The sequence below is a fragment of the Pezoporus flaviventris genome, unplaced genomic scaffold (assembly GCF_033815535.1).
Source record: "Pezoporus flaviventris isolate CSIRO_AGI_PZ_B2104156 unplaced genomic scaffold, CSIRO_AGI_Pfla_v1 ptg000047l, whole genome shotgun sequence".
Classification (NCBI taxonomy): domain Eukaryota; kingdom Metazoa; phylum Chordata; class Aves; order Psittaciformes; family Psittacidae; genus Pezoporus; species Pezoporus flaviventris.
This window is the reverse complement of record NW_026892595.1, coordinates 13905660-13927330: the sequence shown is the minus strand read 5'-3', so window position 1 is coordinate 13927330 and position 21671 is coordinate 13905660. Positions and strand designations below refer to the sequence as shown.

General features: G+C 45.8%; 2 protein-coding genes and 1 long non-coding RNA gene across 5 annotated transcripts in view; 1 reads left to right on the top strand and 2 right to left on the bottom strand.

Annotated features, from left to right (window-relative positions):
• LOC133276964 (uncharacterized) overlaps positions 1-14076 on the bottom strand; it is a 36926-nt gene extending 22850 nt beyond the window's left edge. Inside the window, exon 1 of the long non-coding RNA XR_009746062.1 lies at positions 13783-14076. This is a non-coding gene — a long non-coding RNA (uncharacterized LOC133276964). The remainder of the gene's footprint in view (positions 1-13782) is intronic.
• Positions 1-17607, bottom strand: part of FAM171A1 (family with sequence similarity 171 member A1) — a 96828-nt gene extending 79221 nt beyond the window's left edge. Inside the window, exons 1-2 of one of the 3 annotated variants that reach the window (XM_061468372.1) lie at positions 16870-17607; positions 16175-16320 (exon numbers count right to left, since the gene is read on the bottom strand). In XM_061468372.1, the coding sequence (XP_061324356.1) occupies positions 16175-16268 (94 nt within the window). In that variant the 5' untranslated portion in view covers positions 16269-16320; positions 16870-17607. Of the gene's footprint in view, positions 1-16174; positions 16654-16869 lie in introns of those variants that run through there. The other 2 variants (XM_061468374.1, XM_061468375.1) reach the window with 2 other exon arrangements.
• The window catches only part of OLAH (oleoyl-ACP hydrolase), a 221580-nt gene that overhangs the window by 143259 nt on the left and 56650 nt on the right, over positions 1-21671 (top strand). The window lies entirely within an intron of this gene.

Sequence of the window (21671 nt, the reverse complement as noted above, 5' to 3'; positions counted from 1 at the left end):
GAGGAAAAGAGCAAGAGGAAAAGGAAAAAGCTTCTTAGTATTTGTAGCTGGAACACATTCAAACTTCATTTCCTACGGAGGAATTTTAACATGCCATTTTATCGTCTTCATGCTTGTCTTCCCCCTACCCCCAACTGCATACATATTTTTATACAATATATGTATTTTCAGAAACCAAGCTTGCCATCCATTTGGGGGATAGAAAGCAAGCTTGCCATATACATACTGGCTGTGTATCTACTTATTAAAAAAAATATCCTCAAATTTGAACATCAGTGTAGCAGGAGGGAGCTCTCTGCCTTCCCAGGAGGCCAAAAACCAGCCCAGACCGCTGACACACCACTGCGCTGCCCACTGCCAGGCAGCCTTCTGGCTTCATCCTTTTCACTCATGTAAATGTGACAAAGAAAAGCATGGGATGGCAAGAAAAGGGTGACTAAATCCAGAAATTATTTCATAAGGGTCCAAAGAAAAACTACCATGACTATCAGCAAATTTGTTAAAATCCCCCTAATCACTGAAGTAAAACTAGCATGAATTAAGACCTGATTCTTGTGTGGCCTTGGTTTACTTCCCAGCCCTGACTTAGACAATGTGCCATCTTGGTCACTGCTCTTTCTCTTTACTCTTTGACCTTATATTCTGCACAACATACGTATCTTCCTCATTCTGTGACTAGGGAGTACGCGACAAGTGTTTCCACAAAGATACATTCTTTTATTACTGTTAACTTTTATTATGTACTCAAGATGCTATAAAGAATAACTTAAGAGATGAAACTCAGCAAGAGAAAGTGCTATTCCTCTTGGCGAATGCATGCATCACCTCCTTTGGGTCGTTAAGAGATCTTCTGAATTTTAACGAGATTTGGAGTAATGAAGGCTGCACTTTGCTATCACCACAAAGACACACCAGAAAGGAAGCACTAATCAGCCCTGCAACCCAATACTGCCAGATACTATTTGTTTACAGCTAGTCCCCAGATGTACCAAAGCTCTTTCATGATGGACTATTTAAGAGCATATCCTTACTTACTGTATAGCAGTAGACAGAATGGCATAAAGAAAAGTGAGGCAATGAAATTTCTGCCTCATGTCAGCATCATGGTCAGGAAACACTACTATGCATCTGCTCTTCCTCCAATTCAATATACACCTTCTAGGAAATGCTAGAATCACCAGAGTTTTGTAAGGCACAGGCATGCAGATTAAGTAACACCTGAGAGCTTGGCCGTAAGAATTTGAGCTTCAATATTCTCCACCATGCAATTAGGCTAAGGTAAGGAAGGATGATATTTGATCAGTTCTTAGTGGCTAACTGATAAAAACCTTAATATCTGAATGCATCGGATATTAAAAAGAATCTTTGTGTGCAATCACCCATGTAAACAAAAATTCTCTGCTGCTCTGGAGGAATCCACAGGGCTATCACTTATTTATCAGAGAGTCCGATACACATCTTTTTGGATTCTTCTTCACCACAGATGAATTTACAAACGTATGGAGTAGCCACTTAAAAGCATGCATTAACTTGCACATGGGAATAACCATTACCTTTCTAGGACACTATCATGAACACTGCTCTACTCTCTGCTTGCAGCCCCTCACCCCTCAAAACCCAAGGATTTTTTCCATGCAGAAAGTTAGCTTGAGATATGGCACTGCTTCAGTCCCCTTTCTAATGAGAACATCTGCTGAGAGGGCTCACTTGGCTCTTTCGGCAGCAACAGTAAACCACACTTTAAAAACAGAGAGTGAGCAAGAATGTTACTGAAAGATTAACTGCAGACTCACAGGTAAAATTACTAATTAAAACAAGATCTCCAGCAAGATTTTGAACATAGCTGAAGAGTGCCAAGTAGTTTTCGTCGAGGTAAAGCTTCCCAGAGCAGACAGATAGCTACTCATATCTGATCTGAAGAAGGAAGTCCTTATCTAACCAAATGTCTAGAAAACTATTAGCTTTCATGAAGAATTCCAATGGTGTCATGGTGTCTTCCTTCAAAAACTGATTTTTTAAGTATTTTTACTAGTTTAATATTCCAAAGCCTGCTGCAGTTATAACTCAATAGCTTGCAGCAACAAGTAAACTTGAAATTCATCCCATTAGAAGCTCTTGCTCCTACTGCTTCAGGCTGCTGGAAGCAAGCAGATTTTCAATTTTCAGGTGGACTGCTAAGAACAATATTTACACTGAATAAGTTTTCTGCCATAGTTCCCTCTAAAAAGTTTTAACTAGCAGCATACGAAAGAATAATTGTCCTGGAAGAACAAAGGAAATTTTAACTTTTGAAGACAACAAATGTCTTCATATTAAAGTTTTAAAAGTAGGGAAAAAAGTCCCCACAGTCCCCATACACAGGCACTCTGCAAAACAACAAAAATACAGCTCCCATTTCGACCATCTGTGTTTCTGGCTCCTGTAAATCCTACATCATGAACCTAGAGACTGGTTCAAACTTAAGTTATTTGCCAGGACCTCAAATACAGCACCACATGCTGAAATAAACTGAGTTGCAAGAATACTCTGGGTGCTAGCAGTAAAGCTAAAAGAGCAATACAGTTACTGCTGTGCTTCACTGTGTCTTTAAACATTATTACCCCAAGTAGCTTTTTAAACTACTGTAATATTTGCCCAGGTCAGCATGCTGCTCAGCAGGTTTCAGAACATGCCAGGAACACAGTTCAAAGGGAGGCAAAGAGAGCGACTGCTGCTCCCATCTTGAGCCAATGCCACACATTGTGCAAACACAACACGGCGCCTGAACATGTTTATCACCTTGCTGCCCGGTGGCATGTTCCTGCCCTCACTGCCTCACCCCCTGCAGACCACCAGTCCTGTCTCCAGAGCTCCTGGACCACTTATTGCCCTAGCAATGCTTGCCCAACAGAAACATGAAACGGCCATGAACACTTCTTAGCAGACTTTCCTGCCTGTCTGCAGCAACCCCACTCCAAGCCTTTCATGTCACAAGAGGGCTAACGCAGGGACAGAAGGAGAAAGGGTAGGATAAGGAGTGAAAATTTCTTATCTCTCAGCAGACACCCTAATCTAGCAGACATCAACGCAGAAGAGCAGTAACTAAGGAAAGCAAGGCAATTACCTGGTGGAGAGTGGGAATTGCTCCGGCTAACAGGCAGGTCAGGGATGAGTGACCAGAAGCTATCAGGCGTCATACACTAACTATGCCAAATCGGGCATTCACAGCTAGCTGACAAAAGTTACTTTACCAGAATGCTATGCTGAGTGCCCAGAGCTGCCCTCAGCATTTCTATGGCATTTAAATAAGCTGAAGTGCATCTTTTCCTCTCAACCTATTTGGGACATCCAGACAGCAGAGAAAAGATGACTCAGATACTAACCCACCCATTACCCTACAACTGGGAGAAACACTGATGAATGCTGCATCCCATACCTCACTTAAGCAGAAACTGCGGGTGAAGCTCTTGTTTAAACTACAAGGCAGGGTACAAACTGAAGTACCTGAGGCAGGGACAAAAACCTGTCCCAGTGGAGACAGTCACAACTGAAAGAGTCTTATATCATCTGCCATTGCCTCCCTTGGGACCTACACTGCAGATACTTCCTCAGACTCAGGTCACAGCTTGTCATTCAGAACTATATGCGTAACATATCATAGCTGCTCTGTTCTTAACTGTTCTATTCCATTCCATTCGGACACAAGTCAGGTTAAAGGTGGAAGGAGTATTTTATTTATTTATAAACAAAGTTATTTTACCTTAGTTTAGGTGAGGTTAATTTAGGTTAGTTTCAGTTAGTTAATTTTAGTCTAGCTTAGTTTAGATTCTATTTTTTTTTTTCTCAACCTCTTTCAGAGCTGATGCTCACAAGGATTAACCTGATGCCTATGTGCAGTCAGCAGCAGGCTGATGCATCCTTAAATCTAGCTTGAAAAAAACCTCTCTTGCAGCCTGACAAAGGAAAGCCATGGCAGGAGCGGTGCCATGGTGGTGCGAGAGCAGTGCAAGAAAGAACCCAGCCAGAATGGGCCGGGGAAACCTGACAAGGGGGGTGCTCAATGCAACAGAGAGAAACAGCAAGTCCCAGGGCCACGCTGAGGCCACCCTGGGAGTACAGAAGGCATCCTCCACCCAGATGCGGGGCATTAGGGCCACCTGCATGGAGCAAGAGCAACTGCCTTTAGGACACCGTCACCCAAAGGAGCCCCATGAAGGGGCTCTGCTCAGCTGCAGAGGAGGCAAAAAACCCCGGGGATGCTTGCTAGTCCACCTGGGGGCAAAAAAGCCTTCCTCCCCCAGCTGCAGGACACGAGGGGCCGCCTTCGTGGAGCATGAGCACCAGGTGATAACAGAGCACCAGGACCAGAGGAGCCCTGACAAGGGGTCATGCTCAGTGCTCAGAGGAAGGCAAAAAACCCCCGGGGACCGGTGCCAATCTGCCCCGGGGGAAAATTCCTTCCTGACCCCAGTGCTGGCAATCGGCTACTCCCTGAGCACGTGAGCAAGACCTGCTCCCGCTCCATGGGCTGGTTATGCCTCTGAGGGGACAAGGGGACGCTGGCACTGCCTCTTTTGCCTCCACCTGGAGCCATCTCAGGGGCTCCCAAGAAGAGCAAAATGCCGCTGACCTGATGTAGCCTGGGAGCAAGAACCCTTTCAGTGCCTGGCGCTGCAGCTCTGAAGCACTGGTGGAAGGCACCGAGCTTTATAGTGCCCCAAAGCACTGTGATGCTGCGTTGCCGGGTGCTGGCACTATGACACAGGGGCGACAGGGACCCCGCAAGCCCTGCCTACTGCAGCCCTGCTGCTGCTGCCCCTTCACCCAGCATCCCTTGGAGAAAGGCCTTTGGGGTGCTGGCCCTGAGGCAGTGCCTGTGCCCAGGAGACCCAGGGGGATGTCCCTGCTCATGGCAGCCACACACTGGGCACCGCTGCGGGCTGTCCCTGTAAAGTAATACCTATGTCCAGACTGTATCTGTAAAGGCTTTTATTCCACGTACAGTCATTTGAGTGTGGCAATCCCAGAGGTGAAAGAAAGAATGGGGTTTTAGTTCCCTCTGCATGAACGCTGCAGAAAAGCAGAGAGCATACAGGATCTGCTCACCATCCCTCATCAATACACCGAGTGGCAGTTACTACTATGCTGCTTATGCTGAGGTCTTCTTCTTGGGAAGAAGAAAGAAACTCAGAAATCCCTTCTGCATTTCTCCCACAGGGTGTTTCGATACTTGCTCGTGTTTATTAACATTCATGTGTCTAGTTTGGGGGTTTACCTCTTGTATTGCTACTTGACCGCATCACTTGACTGCTGCCTAATTCCATGTTCCTGATAGCTAAATAAAGTGTTTTGATTCCAATTCGGTTTAAACTGGGTGGACTGAGCAGCTCTTCCCTACAGCACCCAAGAATAACAAGACACTGACTCAGCTCAGTTTTCGAAACTTCAGCAAAGTGTCGCGTAAGGGTTCTGTACAGAGGGCAGAGATTGAGAAACTGGCAACAAATCCCCCCAGCACATTTGTCCAGATCCTGGAAATGCAGAATGCCTGCTGGTCTCTCTCCCATAGGCTTATTTCTTGAGTGGTCTATCTGGGGGGAAAGGGACAGTCACGCAGTTTGCTACTGGAGATGTTGGTGTAGGCTGCAGAAGACAGCCCCGGCTGGGTTCCTATATGAAATGAGGGAGTTTTTTTGTCTGTCTGAACAAACTCTTCTTTTAGGCAAAACAACCATGTTTTTCCAACTAGACGGAAGTGCAGCAGGAGGGCCAGGAGACCTCCTGGGATGGATAAGGAGCTACTGAGGAAAATTCAAATGAAAAAAGAGGATTATAAAAAGTGGAAGCAAGGACAGGTGGCATGGGAAGAGTACAGGGATGATGTCAGGGAAGCTAGGGACCAGGTTAGGAAAGCTAAGGCCCAGTTAGAATTAAACTTGGCTACGGATGTTAAGGATAACAGGAAGGGATTCTATAGGTTCACTGCGAATAAAAAACAGACTAGTGAGAATGTAGGCCCCCTCAGGAAGCTCTCAGGAGAACTGGCTACACAGGATTTGGAGAAGGCTGAGGTTCTCAATGACTTCTTTGCCTCGGTCTTCACTGGCAAAGGCTCTGACCACACCACCCAAGTCTTGGAAGGCAGACGCAGGGACTGTGAGAATGAAGACCCTAGGCCCACTGTCGGAGAGGATCTGGTTCGAGACCATCTTAAAAATCTGAATGTGCACAAGTCCATGGGTTCTGATGAAATCCATCCACAGGTCCTGAAGGAGCTGGCGAATGAAGTTGCTAAGCCACTGCCCATTATATTTGAAAAATCATGGCAGTCAGGTGAAGTTCCCGATGACTGGAAAAAGGGAAATATAACCCCCATTGTCAAGAAGGGGAAAATGGATGACCCGGGGAATTACAGACCAGTCAGTCTCACCTCTGTGCCTGGCAAAATCTTGGAGCAGATTCTCCTGGAAGGCATGCTAAGGCACATGAAAATCAACAAGGTGCTTGGTGACAGCCAGCATGGCTTCACTAAGGGGAAATCCTGCTTGACCAATTTCGTGGTCTTCTATGATGGGGCTACAGCACTGATGGACAGGGGTTATCATCTACCTGGACTTGTGTAAAGCATTCGACGCTGTCCCACACAACATCCTTGTCTCTAAATTGGAGAGACATCAATTTGAGGATGGACCACTTGGTGGATAAAGAACAGGCTGGATGGCCGCAAACAAAGAGTAGTGGTCAATGGCTCAATGTCCAGCTGGAGACCAGTAACGAGTGGTGCCCCTCAGGGATCGGTGTTGGGACCGGTCTTGTTCAACATCTTTGTCACTGACATGGACAGTGGGATTGAGTGCACCCTCAGCAAGTTTGCCGATGACACCAAGCTGTGTGGTTCGGTTGATACCCTGGAGGGAAGGAATGCCATCCAGAGGGACCTTGACAGGCTTGTGAGGTGGGCTGATGCCAACCTCATGCAGTTTAACCATGACAAGTGCAAGGTCCTACACCTGGGTCGGAGCAATGCCAGGCACAGCTACAGGTTGGGCAGAGAAGAGATTCAGAGCAGCCCTGCAGAGAAGGACTTGGGGGTGTTGGTTGATGAGAAACTGAACAAGAGCCGGCTTCAGTGTGCGCTCGCAGCCCAGAAAGGCAACCGTATCCTGGGCTGCATCTAAAGGAGTGTGCCCAGCAGGTCGAAGGAGGTGATCCTGCCCCTCTACTCTGCTCTTGTGAGACCTCACCTGGAGTATTGTGTGCAGTTCTGGTGTCCTCAGCATAAAAAGGACATGGAACTGTTGGACCAAGTCCAGAGGAGGGCCATGAGGATGATGAGGGGACTGGAGCACCTCCTGTATGAAGACAGGCTGAGAAAGTTGGGGCTGTTCAGCCTGGAGAAGAGAAGGCTGAGTGGAGACCTCATAGCAGCCTTCCAGTATCTGAAGGGGACCTATAGGGATGCTGGGGAGAGATTCTTCACTAGGGACTAGTGATAGGACAAGGGGTAATGGGTTCAAACTTAAATAGGGGAAGTTTAAATTCGATATAAGGAGGAAGTTCTTTACTGTAAGGGTGGTGAGGCACTGGAACAGGTTGCCCAAGAAAGCTGTGGATGCTCCAACCCTGGCAGTGTTCAGGGCCGGGTTGGACAGAGCCTTGGTGCATGGTGACATGGTTTAGTGCGAGGTGCCCCTGCCCATGGCAGGGGGGTTGGAACTAGATGATCTTAAGGTCCTTTCCATCCCTAATTAACTATTCCATGATTCTACGTATGTCAGTGTCTGCCATTATTCACTGCTCTAATTCAGACTTCTTGTCGACGGTGGACAAATTAGTTTTCAAGAAGTTCTTCATGCCTTTTTTTGAGCAATGGGGTGGTATCGTATTTTCAGACAATAGCTATGTCCTTTGAGCAGTAACTTCTAAAAGTCAACTTTTTAAATGTCGTGTCCTGTATCTTATGTTACAGTTCTACAATTTCATCCTGCATCAACTGGCACTGCTGCCTTGAAATCCTTGTTTTCCTCTGTCTCCTCCTCTCAGCCCTTTCCTCCACATCAGCAACAGCATTTGTGTAATTCCCAAAGGGAAGTGATTCAGGTAAAGACTAAACTGGTGTATAGAGTTTTCAGTTGAATAACTTCCTTGATTTAGTTTACCACATTGCTTATAAGAATGCCAGTAAGAGAAAACAGACAAAGGTGAGAGTAACTGCAGCTTAATCCAGAATAAACTAACTCCTGGGAATACAAGGCTAATTAAAAATATGGCAAAAAACCATGCAGGCAAAAAACCATGCAGACAAGCCCAAACAGTTCTGCAAGCCTCCTGACTTGTTTCTAAACCCTTCTTTTTGTTTATCTACTCTTGGGAGTGAAAGACTTAGGCTCATAAGCATAATGTACAAAGACAAATGGTTTAGAAATGTAAATAGACAATAACTCAAACTTGCTTGAGTCCTGAGAAATGCAAGATAACCCAGCCAGGTAATCCAAGAGTGCGTGTGTGTGTGTTCCTTCACACAGCTTATTACATGGTACATATTCAGCAGCTCTGAGGCTGAGCCAGAGGGCAACACCAAGCTGATGAAACTTCCAGTTAAAAGTATCTGAGGGAGAATTCATCTGACTAAATGGGAGTACAAACAGCTTTGTCTAGGCTGCCATGTTAGTCAATGAATACCCACACAGCAGAGTCCACCTGATCAAACGCGCTTACTCCAGGTGACAGGAGTGACGCTTGGCTCCATTAACTGAAAAGATCAGATTTTCATGTCTGTAACAGGGCTGTGGATGACTAGCTAAGAGGTCATAGACACTCGCAGACTGCAGACCCAAGTTAGGCAGGACACCTCTCACCCGGGCTGACAGGTGCACACCCCTCACATGACAAGTTTTACATTCAGGTACCAAGTACAGACTGAGAGATGAGATGTTTGGATCTTAACCTTTCATTTTGAACAACTGTACACTGCATGCTAGAGTGCAGGAGAGCTGGACAAAACTGCTGATACATTAATTTCCTTCCAGCAGCAGTCCAAATATAGTGTCTACCTTCATTTGTTCTTTTTTTTTAATCAAGTCTCACAGCATCATTTGATAAATACTTGTTGCTGCATTAGTATACACCCTTTCTTATAAAGGATGAAAGAGACCTTTTTTCCAGTAATGATAATCCCAGCCACAAAGGTGGGATAAAACAAGAGGGAGCTCCCAACACTGCTATCACCTCTGTTAATTACTTCAAGAAGAAGAAAGGCCTTTTTGTTTTCTTTAACAAAGCAGGACTCTATTACTCTACCTCTTGTCTCAAAATTTAGTGACTGTCAAGGTAAGCTCACCTTTACTGTTAAGCATTGCTACTGTATTACACCTACCACACAATAGGTTCTCAGCACTTCTGCAGCCAGAACTTAAGAAAACTGAAAGTATTTTGCACCTTACTGGATTCAGCTCCTTTGTTGTCCCCAAGCCAAAAGGATGCTGCTACTTCCTTCCCCTGAGCTTTCCCCCACACTCCATTTCCTATTTCCTCCCTGCTAACAGCAGTTGCAGCTGTGTCTCCTTGAAGAAGCTTGGTTCCCACAGGGCAGAGAGGCTGAGGGTGGCCTCTATAAGAGTCATCACTAGTCCAGCAAGGTTTACATGTATCCCCTCTCCTGCCATGCGCTTTTGCCTCCCCACCCGAAAAATGACCATTACAGTAGCATAGCAGAGGTCTCATCATAGATTCCTACTTGGAGTGACAGGGAGCCTTCACCTCTTGGTGCATGAGGTATACAGATAATCCATAGACAGGATTTCACTCCCTAGCATGCCTCTGCAGCATGGCACAGGCAGTGACAGCTTACAGAACTGCAAAAGCTAAGAGCAGGAACAATTAAAAGATAGCTTTAGTGTTGGATTTCCAGGGACTTCTGTGCCTTGCCTGCAGAGACTGCTTCTACTCAAAACGTACTTTATATTGAAAGCAGTTCTGTTTAAATACACCCGATCTCCCAAGTAACTAGTGAGGGAGATAAATTTACAGACCATACTGTGTGTAAATTAATTTTTCCTTCAGATTGCCTCAAGATCCACTGCTCTTCAAGCTAGGAAAGAAGTGACACAGGTATATCTGAATCAGAATACTGGCATTTTACATGAAGTAAAAATGTAGCTCTAAGGTGAAATATATTTACATGCTGCTTCCAAGACCACAGACTCACCATTATATCAAATATGATTGTCTAAACATTTTAAAGTGAAAGATTCAATGCGCTTACTAAATGCAACAAGAAATTACAGTATGTTCATATTTTTACAAGTCTGTATTAACAACTATACAGGTATCTTTCCATTTTCCCATAAAACTACAGATGGTGTTTGTAAAAAGCATGTGTGTAGTACTTATTACCCATGTGCAACAAACCTGATACTGTATTAACTGAAAACATAATGTAAACCAGCTCACAGGAAAATGTTTCTGGAATTTATGAAGGAATAAATAAGCAGCACTCAGCTCTCTTTAGTATTTCCCAAACCAAAATATTTTAGTGTATGTTATTAGTATTATATTTAGTATTATTAAATTCAGTTGTTCTAGTAAATACAACCCTTTACACAGGCTTCTTGCCTCCCTTATTTGTGCTTCCTGACAGGTAAATGATAAAACCACTGAGACCTGTGGGAGCAGCAGAATACCAACAGTGCAATTCTCTCAGGAGTTGCCTTTCTTCATATCTAAAACCAGAAATGATATGTACTGAAGGCAAGAGAAACTAATGCTACAAAAAAGTAGCATGCATAAGGTAATTGGTGTATAAGGTAACAAATACTGAAAGTGCACACTTTGATTTGATGCAAGCATTCCAAAGAGATTATTTAGTTTACCTATGGTTGATGGGAAAAGTTAACTATCTTCCTAATTATCAGCTCAAGATACACAACACAACTGTATTGATCAAACGTACTAATTTGAGATACGTGGAAAAGAAGGATCATTCCCAACCAGTCTGCTATCAACAGTCAAACTTCAAGAAGGGTTGTTAAGAAATGGCATTAAAGATGAACCACCAAGATGCCAGGTTCTGTGCATACCTACACTGGCATGACCTACGCACTGAATTTCCTTGCCATGCATTTTCCCCTCAGTTTTTATCACGCATCAAGACTATGGCACAGAAGACAAGAGACAGGACAAACTCGTGAAGTTTGTACAGGCAGTAGGCAGAATTACACCTTGGCTCCTTCATGCATCAAAACCACTGGAGATTTCTTAAGTTTTTCAACAAACCTAAATGCACAATCCTTCTTCCTCCCCAGCACGCAACTATATATACCCAGGTAATTCTGTTAAATTAAGAAGCATAGGGTAAAATTGCATTTCACTGATACCAGAAAGATCTCCTGTGGAGAGGGGACTGCTATCTGAAACCATTCACTTGGCCAGAAGTTGGCCCAGAAAGGAGCCATCCCTAAAACTTTAATGAACCAGGTTCCAGTCTCATGCAGTAAGAGGTGTCAGTGTGAGGTTTAAAAAAAAAAGACAAAAGGGAAGGGAGAAAGGTTGTTTCAACCTTTCTGTTAGGTGACACATGGTAATTAACACCATCTTAAGACACAAGTAGACAAATGACCACAGGGAAAGCCAGCATGTGAATCTGCTGTCATTTAACAAGTGTATACACATATTATTTAAGGTAAGCTGAATCATTTACTGGGAAGTATTACAAGTCAAAAGAGTAAACACAAATGTTTAGTAGAAAAAGACTGCAGTTAAAAACCCTCAGCTTACCCAGGTTGATTTACTCATCTGACTTGAGAGAAATCAGTTACTAGGCATTTTCAGGCATTAGTAGTTCAAAGTAAATAAGAAAAAGAAATCAGAAAAAAAAAATTTACGCTTACCTGCATCTTGTAACAAACAAAACCAATGAATATCCCATCCTCATGGAGATTTTGCAACAGTATCTAGTACTAAGTAAACAATTTGCTCCTACACTAAAAGAAAACATCATCTTTTGTGCTGTTTTAAATCACTTTATAGCTTCTACTCTTATGAGTCCATTTGTGGTCTCAATGAAATAAAAGTTCGCATTTGAAGGTCATTGGTAATTTGCAGCTGATCGAGATGAGGCAGTATGGCAGCACAAGATGAAAAAGAGAGACTATTTCTGCATCATCTAAACTGTATCATCATGGCTAAAACTGCAATTCAGGATAACCGGCTTAGGAAAAAAAGAAAACCCAACACAGGAACTTGTAGGCCTCCTCACAGCTGTTACTGTGCTGTCCAGAAAAGAAGCCTTCACAAAACATCCAGCTGAAATGGTTGCGAAATTAGCTTTTACAATCTCAAGTAATACAATGGCTGTTTGCAAGGCAGGCAAGCAATTCAAACAGCATCACTCGAGCATCAACCCTCCTGTCCTCCATGTGCACAGAAGGAGAAAATACTGCAGATTCCAACTAAGAAGCAACAGCTGAACTTTTATCCACCATTGTACTAGGAAAAAAAAGTATCTGCCTGATCTCACTCTGGGATTACAAAGCTGATATCCTGAGCATATTCACCTACTAGTAGTATAGTCCTTGAAGTGGCTGCTATTTATTTCTCAAATTATACTTTGTTATTCCTAACTTCTTCGAACAACTATCAAAATCTGAAGATCAACCAACACATGATGTAAAAACAATACCAAAGTCATACTGGACTTCTGAACTACACCACAATATCCTATTTTTTTTCCTAGAAGAGCCTCCATAGCATCTACAAATGAGGTGGCCTCATCTACTGTGAAGCAAAGTTTACAGATGACAAATTTAACCCCTTCTAACATTACACCCATTTTGCTTACATTCCCCCAGGTTAGTGTTACTTCTTCACATAACTCTTACATTACTATTTGCCAAAGCTCCCTAAGTTTAAAAGGGATCAATTCATATAAAGAAAACTCACTTGTGTCTTTTGTTTGTACCCATCAGACAAGTCACCAGTCTAGGAATGCATTTAAAGGTTGGTTTGGCTTTTTGTTACAATTAAAATTTCTACACATTCATTTCAGTATTGAAACCAATTTAAGTTCTGGAATACTTGGTAGAACAATTAAAAACCAAACAAACCCCACAAAAAAAAACCCTCTCAAACCCATAAATTAGTCCTCACTTGAAACACTTGTCAGGTTTTCAGTATTTAAGAAGTTAAAGAGGTAAAGCTGTACCAATCCTAAAGTGTACCTTCATGGACTTTTAACCACCTCACTGCTGGGGCTCCAAGCACCAACAGTGACAAAAATGAACAACTCACGTGTGTGGAGGATTTTACCATATTAAAGACAGTAACTTACTGAAACTTAAAAGGTACCTCTGTGACCTTCAGAGGCCACGAAAGATCTGCATAATGAGTCAAATAAGGTAACAGCGTGCCAAAGTCATCCAATTCTCTAAATAGGGTGCTAACTGCAGAGCTTAATTACCAGTGCTTTTCGTATTCACGAATTACGTAATCAGCCTGGCAGAGCAGAGTTTGAGGCTGGGACTGTCTGAACATACGGCTGAGAGGAGCGAGAGAGAGAAACCCTCGATGCAAAGCATCACTCCTTACCCCTTCCTTAATCAGAACACCGACTACAGATCCCACTTTCAAATGTCTCCCAATGCAAGACCTATTTACTCGGTCTATTAACACAGGCATGGAACATCTTAACATATCATCTGTCCCATTTTGAGGAGGGCTTTCCGACTCAGTCTCTTCCAACTTGTCCAGCAATAAATATTGCAGCTGAACCAATTACTCCACGATGGCATCCTCTGCTTTTCTCACTTTCCAGCTTTATTCCAATCTCTTCATTTTTCACTACTGTCTTCCCAGCCACAAGGGGAAAGTAAGTCATCTGCAGACATCCCTGAACTTTGGCAATGGCCATTCACCTGTACCTACAACTATCACCAGGGTGCTAAAAGGGTAAGAGGGGAAAAAACAGTTGGTTTAGGTTTCACAGCTATTTAGCACTTACCCTGCTCAGTATCCTAGCAAGAAATGTGACTGGTACTAAAACACTTCTCTCCAAATGACGTTCACACCTGGTGATAAGGAATTTATTCAAGGCTACAAGCTGGTATGGCATAAACTTTCAAAAGAAAGACCTGTGGTAAGTAGATGGTAAGTACAGAATACACTTTGAGATTAGCTCTACATACCCACTTACCGATGTGCATGACAAAAAGTAAAGATTTGGCTCATAATTATACTTTGGAAAGTGATGCTATCTATGAAAGCTTCTATGTTCCTACACCAAAGATAAAATTAGACCATTCTATTTAGACAGAAATGTTCTCCATTCATAGATATAGCTACTATTACTTAAATAATCAGCTATCAGGCTTGATGTGGACATAGACAAGTTCTTCCACATACCATGAACTGAACTTGACAATACAAGATGAGATCAACAGGGCAGTTGAAAGGCACTAATTTGCCCAATATCTGACCACTTTGATCATATATAAGAAAAAGATTTTCCATATGACACAGAAAATAGATTTAACTATTACACTGGTATTTGAAGTGCTAACTTCAAGGGATGAACACAGTTCTATTTTTCTGACACCTGTATCAATACACACAGTATAGTCTCAAGTCTACTGGTCTCTGAGTTACAGTTTGGTACTTCTCATTCCAGAACCACTACTTTTTCGTCCTTAGGAAAAGGCAGAATCTGACACAACATTTGTTGTCAGACTGCCTAGTATGGTAGGTTTTGCAACAAGATACCAATACTTTTTGAATACTCTGTAAAGAATTCATAGGCCTACCTAGATCTTATTACACCACAAACCTTACTTTACTATTCTGCAAACAAAACCATTAAAGTTCAAACGGTTACTTCTAATGTTTTCCTTCTTGTGGCAAGAATCACTTACTGATTCTTAACATGTGAGACAGGAAAGCTTAGAGGAAACTGGACATAAGCATACCCTTTGCACGGTGTATTTCTACCCAGCCACAGCAGGAAGAATGCTGCCAACTAACCCATCACCACGAAGGCTAAGCCAGCGTACGATCTCTCATCCTAGATGACGCATTTCACCTCTTGACAACGCATGCCACCCGGCTAACACTGACCATGAGGGGGATGCATTTCCTCCTAGCATGTTTCGTACCCTTAGGTAGTCAAGTTCTCTGCTTCCTAGCATAGCCGTGGTCCCGGCAGGCGTGTTGCTGCCACAGGATGCCTGTCAGAGCCAGGCGCGAGGAAGCTGAAGGAGGTGTGTCCTCCTGACCCTAAAAGCAAGGCCGAGGGCACGGGGAGCATCTCCCCACGCCGAGTTTCCATACGGGTAGAGGGCTGCAAGGCAGGTGCACCGAGCCGGCGAGGGGACGCCACACCATGGCACCTGTGAGGACCAGGGCCAGGACCCCGGCCCTGGAGGACCAGGAGGAAGACCAGGAGCAGCCTCAGGGGCTGCGGACTCCCCGGAGAGGGGTAGGGCACTGCCCCGCCGCGGCTTCTGCTCCCGCCCGGGTGACGGCGGAGGGGGAGGCCAGCCCTACCCAGCCGGGAAGCATCCCTCTCCAGCTACTGAGGGGGGCAACGGCCGCCCGGCGCCGTGACAGGCCCCCGCCCGGCAGGCGGGCAGCCCACCTCGCCGAACAAAAGGCCCGGCCAAGGCCCGGAAACGTCCCGGGGCGGCGGGCTGAGCCGCGCCACCAGCCCGGGGGGCGAACCCGCAGCCCGGTGTTCCCGCACTGCCAAGGACGGGGCCTGCGGCCGCTACTGCCGCTCAGCCCGCCTCTCACCCCCGCGTCGGGCCCCGCAGTGGGAGGGAAGGAGCCGGGATAGAGGGGCGCTATGCAACAGCTCCGGCGGCGCTAAGGGAGGGAGGGGGCAGCACAATGAGGCCAGCGGCAGCCCCGGCTCCTTCGCTTAACAAAAGCTCCTCAGCCGCAGGGCTGGCACCCGCCTCCGCCCGGGGCTGCCTCCACCACCCCGGGCCCGAGGGGCTCTGCAGCGGGCGGCGCCCCCGATGCGCCCCGCAGCCGGCGGGCGGTGGGAGCTGGATCTCGCATCGCCGTTCCCCCACAGCCAAATCCCCGGCCAGCAACCCCCCCCCCCCCCCCCCCAAGTTTGCCGCCGCCCGCACAATGCAGCCCCCCACCGCCCCGGGGGCCGTCGCACAAAGCGGGCCAGTCCCGCCGTCCTTCCCGCACCGACCTTGAGCTGCCTCAGGCACCCCTAAGGTTTTGGTCACCGCCTTCCACACGTTGCAGCCCAGCAGGCAGAGGAGAAGCGCCGCCGATCTGCTCATTTCCACCCGCCGCCGCCAGCCGCCGCCAAGGAGGGAATAGCCGCCGGAGCTGCTGCCCGGAGGAGGAGGAGAAAGAGCCGCATCAGGGGCTGGCCCGCTCCGCGCCTCCCTCCATGTTGCCGTGCGCTGCCCCTCCTGCTTTCTCCGCCTGCTGCATTGTCGTCCCGCCGCTGCGCCCCGGCCGCCGCGTCCCGCGCTCTCCCCGCGGGCGAGCAGCGGGAGGGGAAGGAGACGCGGGGGCGCTGCGCGGCTGCCTGCCCAGCTGTATTTTCTTTCCCCTGCACCGCTCACTTCTCCCCGCTCTCCCGGCAGCAGCAGCCAGGCTCCACCGCCCGCTCCTTAACCCTTTGCAGCATCCCCTGCCCCGCGCGGCGCGCCTGGCGGGACAGCGCCCCCTGCCGCCCGAGCCGCACCTAGCCCTGCCCTCCCGGCCCGCCGCGGGGCGGGGAGCTGCGGCTCCCCGGCGATCACCGGGGCCTGCAGGGCGGATTCACCTGCTGTCGCCGGCGTGCGTTCCCCCGCGACACCGGCTGTCGCCCGGGGAGCAGGCTTATGGCCCCGGCGGGCAGCGCGTGCCTCCGCCAGGTGGTACGGCTCTTACCTGCCGCGGGGGGCCGGGTCCCGCCTGGCTGCGCCCGCCGCCTGCTCTCTCTGCCTCTTTCCCCCTCAGCGGCTGCAAAATGGCCTCCTCGGTGGTGCTGTCCCCCGCTGCGGCGGCTCGCTCGCCTTCAGCCACAGCCCAGCGGGAGGGACGAGGGGGACGACGGACGTGGTGGCTATAATGGCACGGCTGAGACGTGTCGAGTCACAGGGTCCCCCGCGGCCCTGCTGCTGTGAGTGGCACCCGGCCTTGTCCCTGATGGTGGTGAGGTATTCAAGTCGTATTAAAAAATACAACCGAAGAGCAACAGAAAATGCATTTATCTACTGTTTTTATGCAAAACTGCTTAAAAAACGCTATTGCAAACTGCACAAGGAAGGCAAATTTTGAGGTTGAAATACTGGCATTAATGGCTGAGGTCAGCCCTGGCGCTTGAGGTAGACTGTGGCAGTGTGGTGGCCTCCCACTGTGTCACAGTACGGGGCAGGACAGAAGCGGCACTGCGGAAACTAGCCAGGGCACTGAAGTCTCCTTGAAGGCTTTGTCACTGGTGTGTTTTGCACCATTGTAAGAGCATCCCTTGGTGCACTGTTTTCCAGGCCAGCAGAGACAAAATACAAGGCCACATCCCTCACTCCTCTCTTCCTGAGCTCTGCTGAGCGTTATGCTTCCTCGAGGAGGGAGAACATGCGCTCCTCCTGCTTCCTCCAGAGCAGGGGTTGCTGCTACAGACAGCTATTATGGCAAGTCTTTACACAGCTGTGCAAAGCAAAGTCCCTGCCCTGCTGCCTCACAGATTTCCCACGATCTGCTCCCAAGCACCACCAGTGCTTCAGTTTGCCCATGAGACTGAAGTTTGTATACCTACAAGTTCAATCTCACAAAAGTGTCTTAAAGCTTCAGGTTTTATTTATAACATCTGTTTTTTAATAAAAATTTGCCATAAAAATGCAATGGGCTGTACATTTATTTTTAGAAAACAGTTTACTTTGTCACTTCAGTATTTGACCAGGGTAGGTATACCACAAGCTACAGGTTGTTCATTTTATGAATTTTATTAAATTCTTGTGCCCCAGAAGTGTTAAAACTCATTTTCTGCTTTATTTTTAGAGATGCTCCAGTAGATACAATGTATTTCACTTTGGTTTTATCATTGAGTTGTTCAAATACACTTTCTGAGAGTTAATAAATACAGCATAGACGCTGCAACTTTATCTTTTTATCCTGAGAATCTGGAGGAATTGCTTGTAAAACTTGGTCCTAGAAGAAAAGTAGGTACAAAAAGGCCATTCAGTTCAAAGAGGAAACCAAATGAGCAAGTACAGATCATCTGATCTTACTCCTGTTTGTCATAAAACAAACATTTCTATATTGTAAACTCATGCCATGTCAAAACAGTTATCGTCTACCACGCATGGTCTGAAGAGTCTACTGGATTTATACTAAAGCTGATTGGAGTTTAGGGCCTGTTAGTGACTGTGAGGCAACTCCTTCCTAAAGAAAGGTTAGCCATGTGGCAAATAATCACACATTAGCATACATAAGATGAGCTCATAGCTAGAAACTTACATAAAATTTATTTCTGTCCATAAGGAAAGCTAGAGCAATTTGTTACAAGTAGGAGTATGCATTTTCCCGAATATAGTTGTATTACTTCTGTAGAAAACAGATACCAGGGACCTTGCAACATCAGTGGATAACACAATGATTTGAGCTGGAAAAGAAATTAAATACTGCCTTGAGATGTTTCCTAAATCATACTACAAACTACAGGCATATGAAACATTGACTTTTTGTTGTTGCCTTTTTCCTTCACAGAAAAAAGAGTATTAGTCGGAGCCACTCTCCATAGCACCTTCCTCTCTCCTGTGGCTGTGCACTGGGAACTATCACATCTCAATGGAGCTACAGACTGCATTGGTCTTCCTATGTTGATTTGCTACCTAGCTTGAGTAAACTGCCTTAAAGTTATGAAAGCCAGCTGGGCTTATTGGGCTGGTGGTCTCATAGCTTTTAGGTTTTATTTATCCTGGGAAATATAGTTCACCTATGTGGATTCCATGACTAAGAGGTATCATCATATGACATCTCCCAGTTGACAAAAGCCAATGAAACACGAAGAAAAGATCAAAGCTTTTCTGAAATTGGTTATTCACAAATCTTTTTAAAATTACATATAAGTTAATGTCTAGATCTTAGTGTTACAATATCTCATCTAAAACCATGGCAGAGAATGAAAAGAAAACCAATAGCTTTTCATCATATTCTCATAAATATTTTGACCTACTAAGGTGAGATGTGAATACCTGATCCTAAATAAACTATGCAGATTTTGAAAACACAAGCTATATATACCACACACTCCCTGCATTAGCCTTCTTTTATTTCAGCCCAGATATAGACTATGCTTGGTAAACAGAGTTTGTCTCCTTCCTGAATAAGCTAAATTTATATATATAATTATGTGGTAGCACTTTCATAAATGCACCCACTCATGTCCTGAAACTGAGCTATTCCTCCGAAGAGCTTCTCTTGAAACACTGTTCTGCCTTGCTTCAGTGAGCACTGAAGTATCTAGGGCTGACATACTGGCAATGCCGTTGATTCCTGGATGAACACTCCCTGTGACACATGTGACAGTTCATGTCTAAGAGCTCAATTCAAATCCTCTTCAAACTTAAGCAAATATCAGTTATACTCTAGCCACGTTTTCATGCCCTGTTTGCCAATACCCATTGGCTAGAAACCTTTAAAGAAAAAGAGGGACCAATTTACTGTAACCTAAGTAAACACCACAGGAGAGGTGTCAGTAAGTAACATTAACACAATAACATGACCTAAGTCAGGCTCTAGTGAGAGTTCAGTCTTAACTCTGGACATACATGAGCCAGAAATGTGCCCTTGTAGAAAAGAAGGTGAGTGGAATCCTGGGCTGTGCTACACGAAGTATTGTCAGCAGGTCAAAGAAGGTGATCCATCCCTTCTACTCATTGCTGGCGAGGCCACACCTGGAGTGCCGTGTCCAGTTTCAGGCTCCCCAGTACAAGAGAAACACAGACATACTGAAGGGAGTCCAGCGAAGGGTCATGAAAATGATGAAGGGACTGGAACATCCCTCTTATGAGGAAAGGCTGAGAAAGCTGGGGCTGTTCAGCTTGGAGAAGGCTCAGGGGGATCTTATCAGTGTATATAAATGCCTGAAGGGAAGGAGTAAATAAGACGGAGCCAGGCTTTTGTCAGTGGTGGCCAGTGACAGAACCAGAGGCAATGGGGACAAACTGAAACACAGGAGGCTCCCTCTGAACATCAGAAAATGCTAATTTACTGTGATGATGCCTGAGCACAGGACAGGCTGCCCATGGAGGCTGTGGAGTCTCCACCCTAGGAGGTACTTGAAAGCCATCTGAACACAATCCTGGGCCACTGTCTCTAGGTAGCCCCACTTGAGCAGAGGGATTGGACCAGATGACCTCCAGAGGTCACTTCCAACTTCAGACCTTTAGTGATTTCTGTTCAGAAGGAGTATTTGAGGCCTAGCACTCAAGGTGCAGTTGGAACTAGATGGTTGGACCTATTCCACAAGGTGGTAAGGAAATGTTTCCTTTCTACAGCATTTTCTATTTGTGCATTCTGCACTTAGGCATGTACACATTGTACATTTTTACACTGTACAAACAATGTAAATTACATTTTGAATTTTACAAACGCATACATTTTAAGTTGTACAAACACGTTTTCAAATAGTGGACCATTCAGGTAATGCATATGAATATACTTACAACATGATCAGCTAGTAATGAGGCTCTCTGTACCAATCATTAGTAGATAGACATATACAAAGAGGTTAGGCTTATAGTTAAAATTTTCAGTTTCCTATGCTGAGTAGTTTCACAGAAATTTTTGAACAGTATGCTGAATAAGCAAAACAAAAATTCAGGCTAATTCTTTTCTATTCTTGCTTACAATTTCTACTACAGTTTTTTTTTTTGTGGTATTATGTAGAATCATAGAATCATAGAATAGAATCATGGAATAGTTAGGGTTGGAAAAGACCTTAAGATCTTCTAGGTCCAACCCCCCTGCCATGGGCAGGGACACCTCACACTAAACCATGTCACCTAAGGCCTCATCCAGCCTGGCCTTGAACACTGCCAGGGATGGAGCATTCACAACCTCCCTGGGCAACCCATTCCACTGCCTCACCACCCTAACAGGAAAGAACTTCCTCCTTATATCCAATCTAAACCTCCCCTGTTTAAGTTTTAACCCATTACCCCTTGTCCTGTCACTACAGTCTCTAATGAACAGTCCCTCTCCAGCATCCCTATAGGCCCCTTTCAGATACTGGAAGGCTGCTTATGAGGTCTCCACACAGCCTTCTCTTCTCCAGGCTGAACAGCCCCAACTTTCTCAGCCTATCTTCAATATGGGAGGTGCTCCAGTCCCTTGATCATCCTTGTGGCCCTCCTCTGGACTTGTTCCAACAGTTCCATGTCCTTTTTATGTTGAGGACACCAGAACTGCACACAATACTCCAGGTGAGGTCTCACAAGAGCAGAGTAGAGGGGCAGGATCACCTCCTTTGACCTGCTGGTTACACTCCTTTAGATGCAGCCCAGGATACATTTGGCTTTCTGGGCTGCGCGCACACACTGAAGCCGGCTCATGTTCATTTTCTCATTGACCAACACCCCCAAGTCCTTCTCTGCAGGGCTGCTCTGAATCTCTTCTCTGCCCAACCTGTAGCTGTGCCTGAGATTGCTCCAACCCAGGTGCAGGGCCTTGCACTAAGCTTGGTTGAA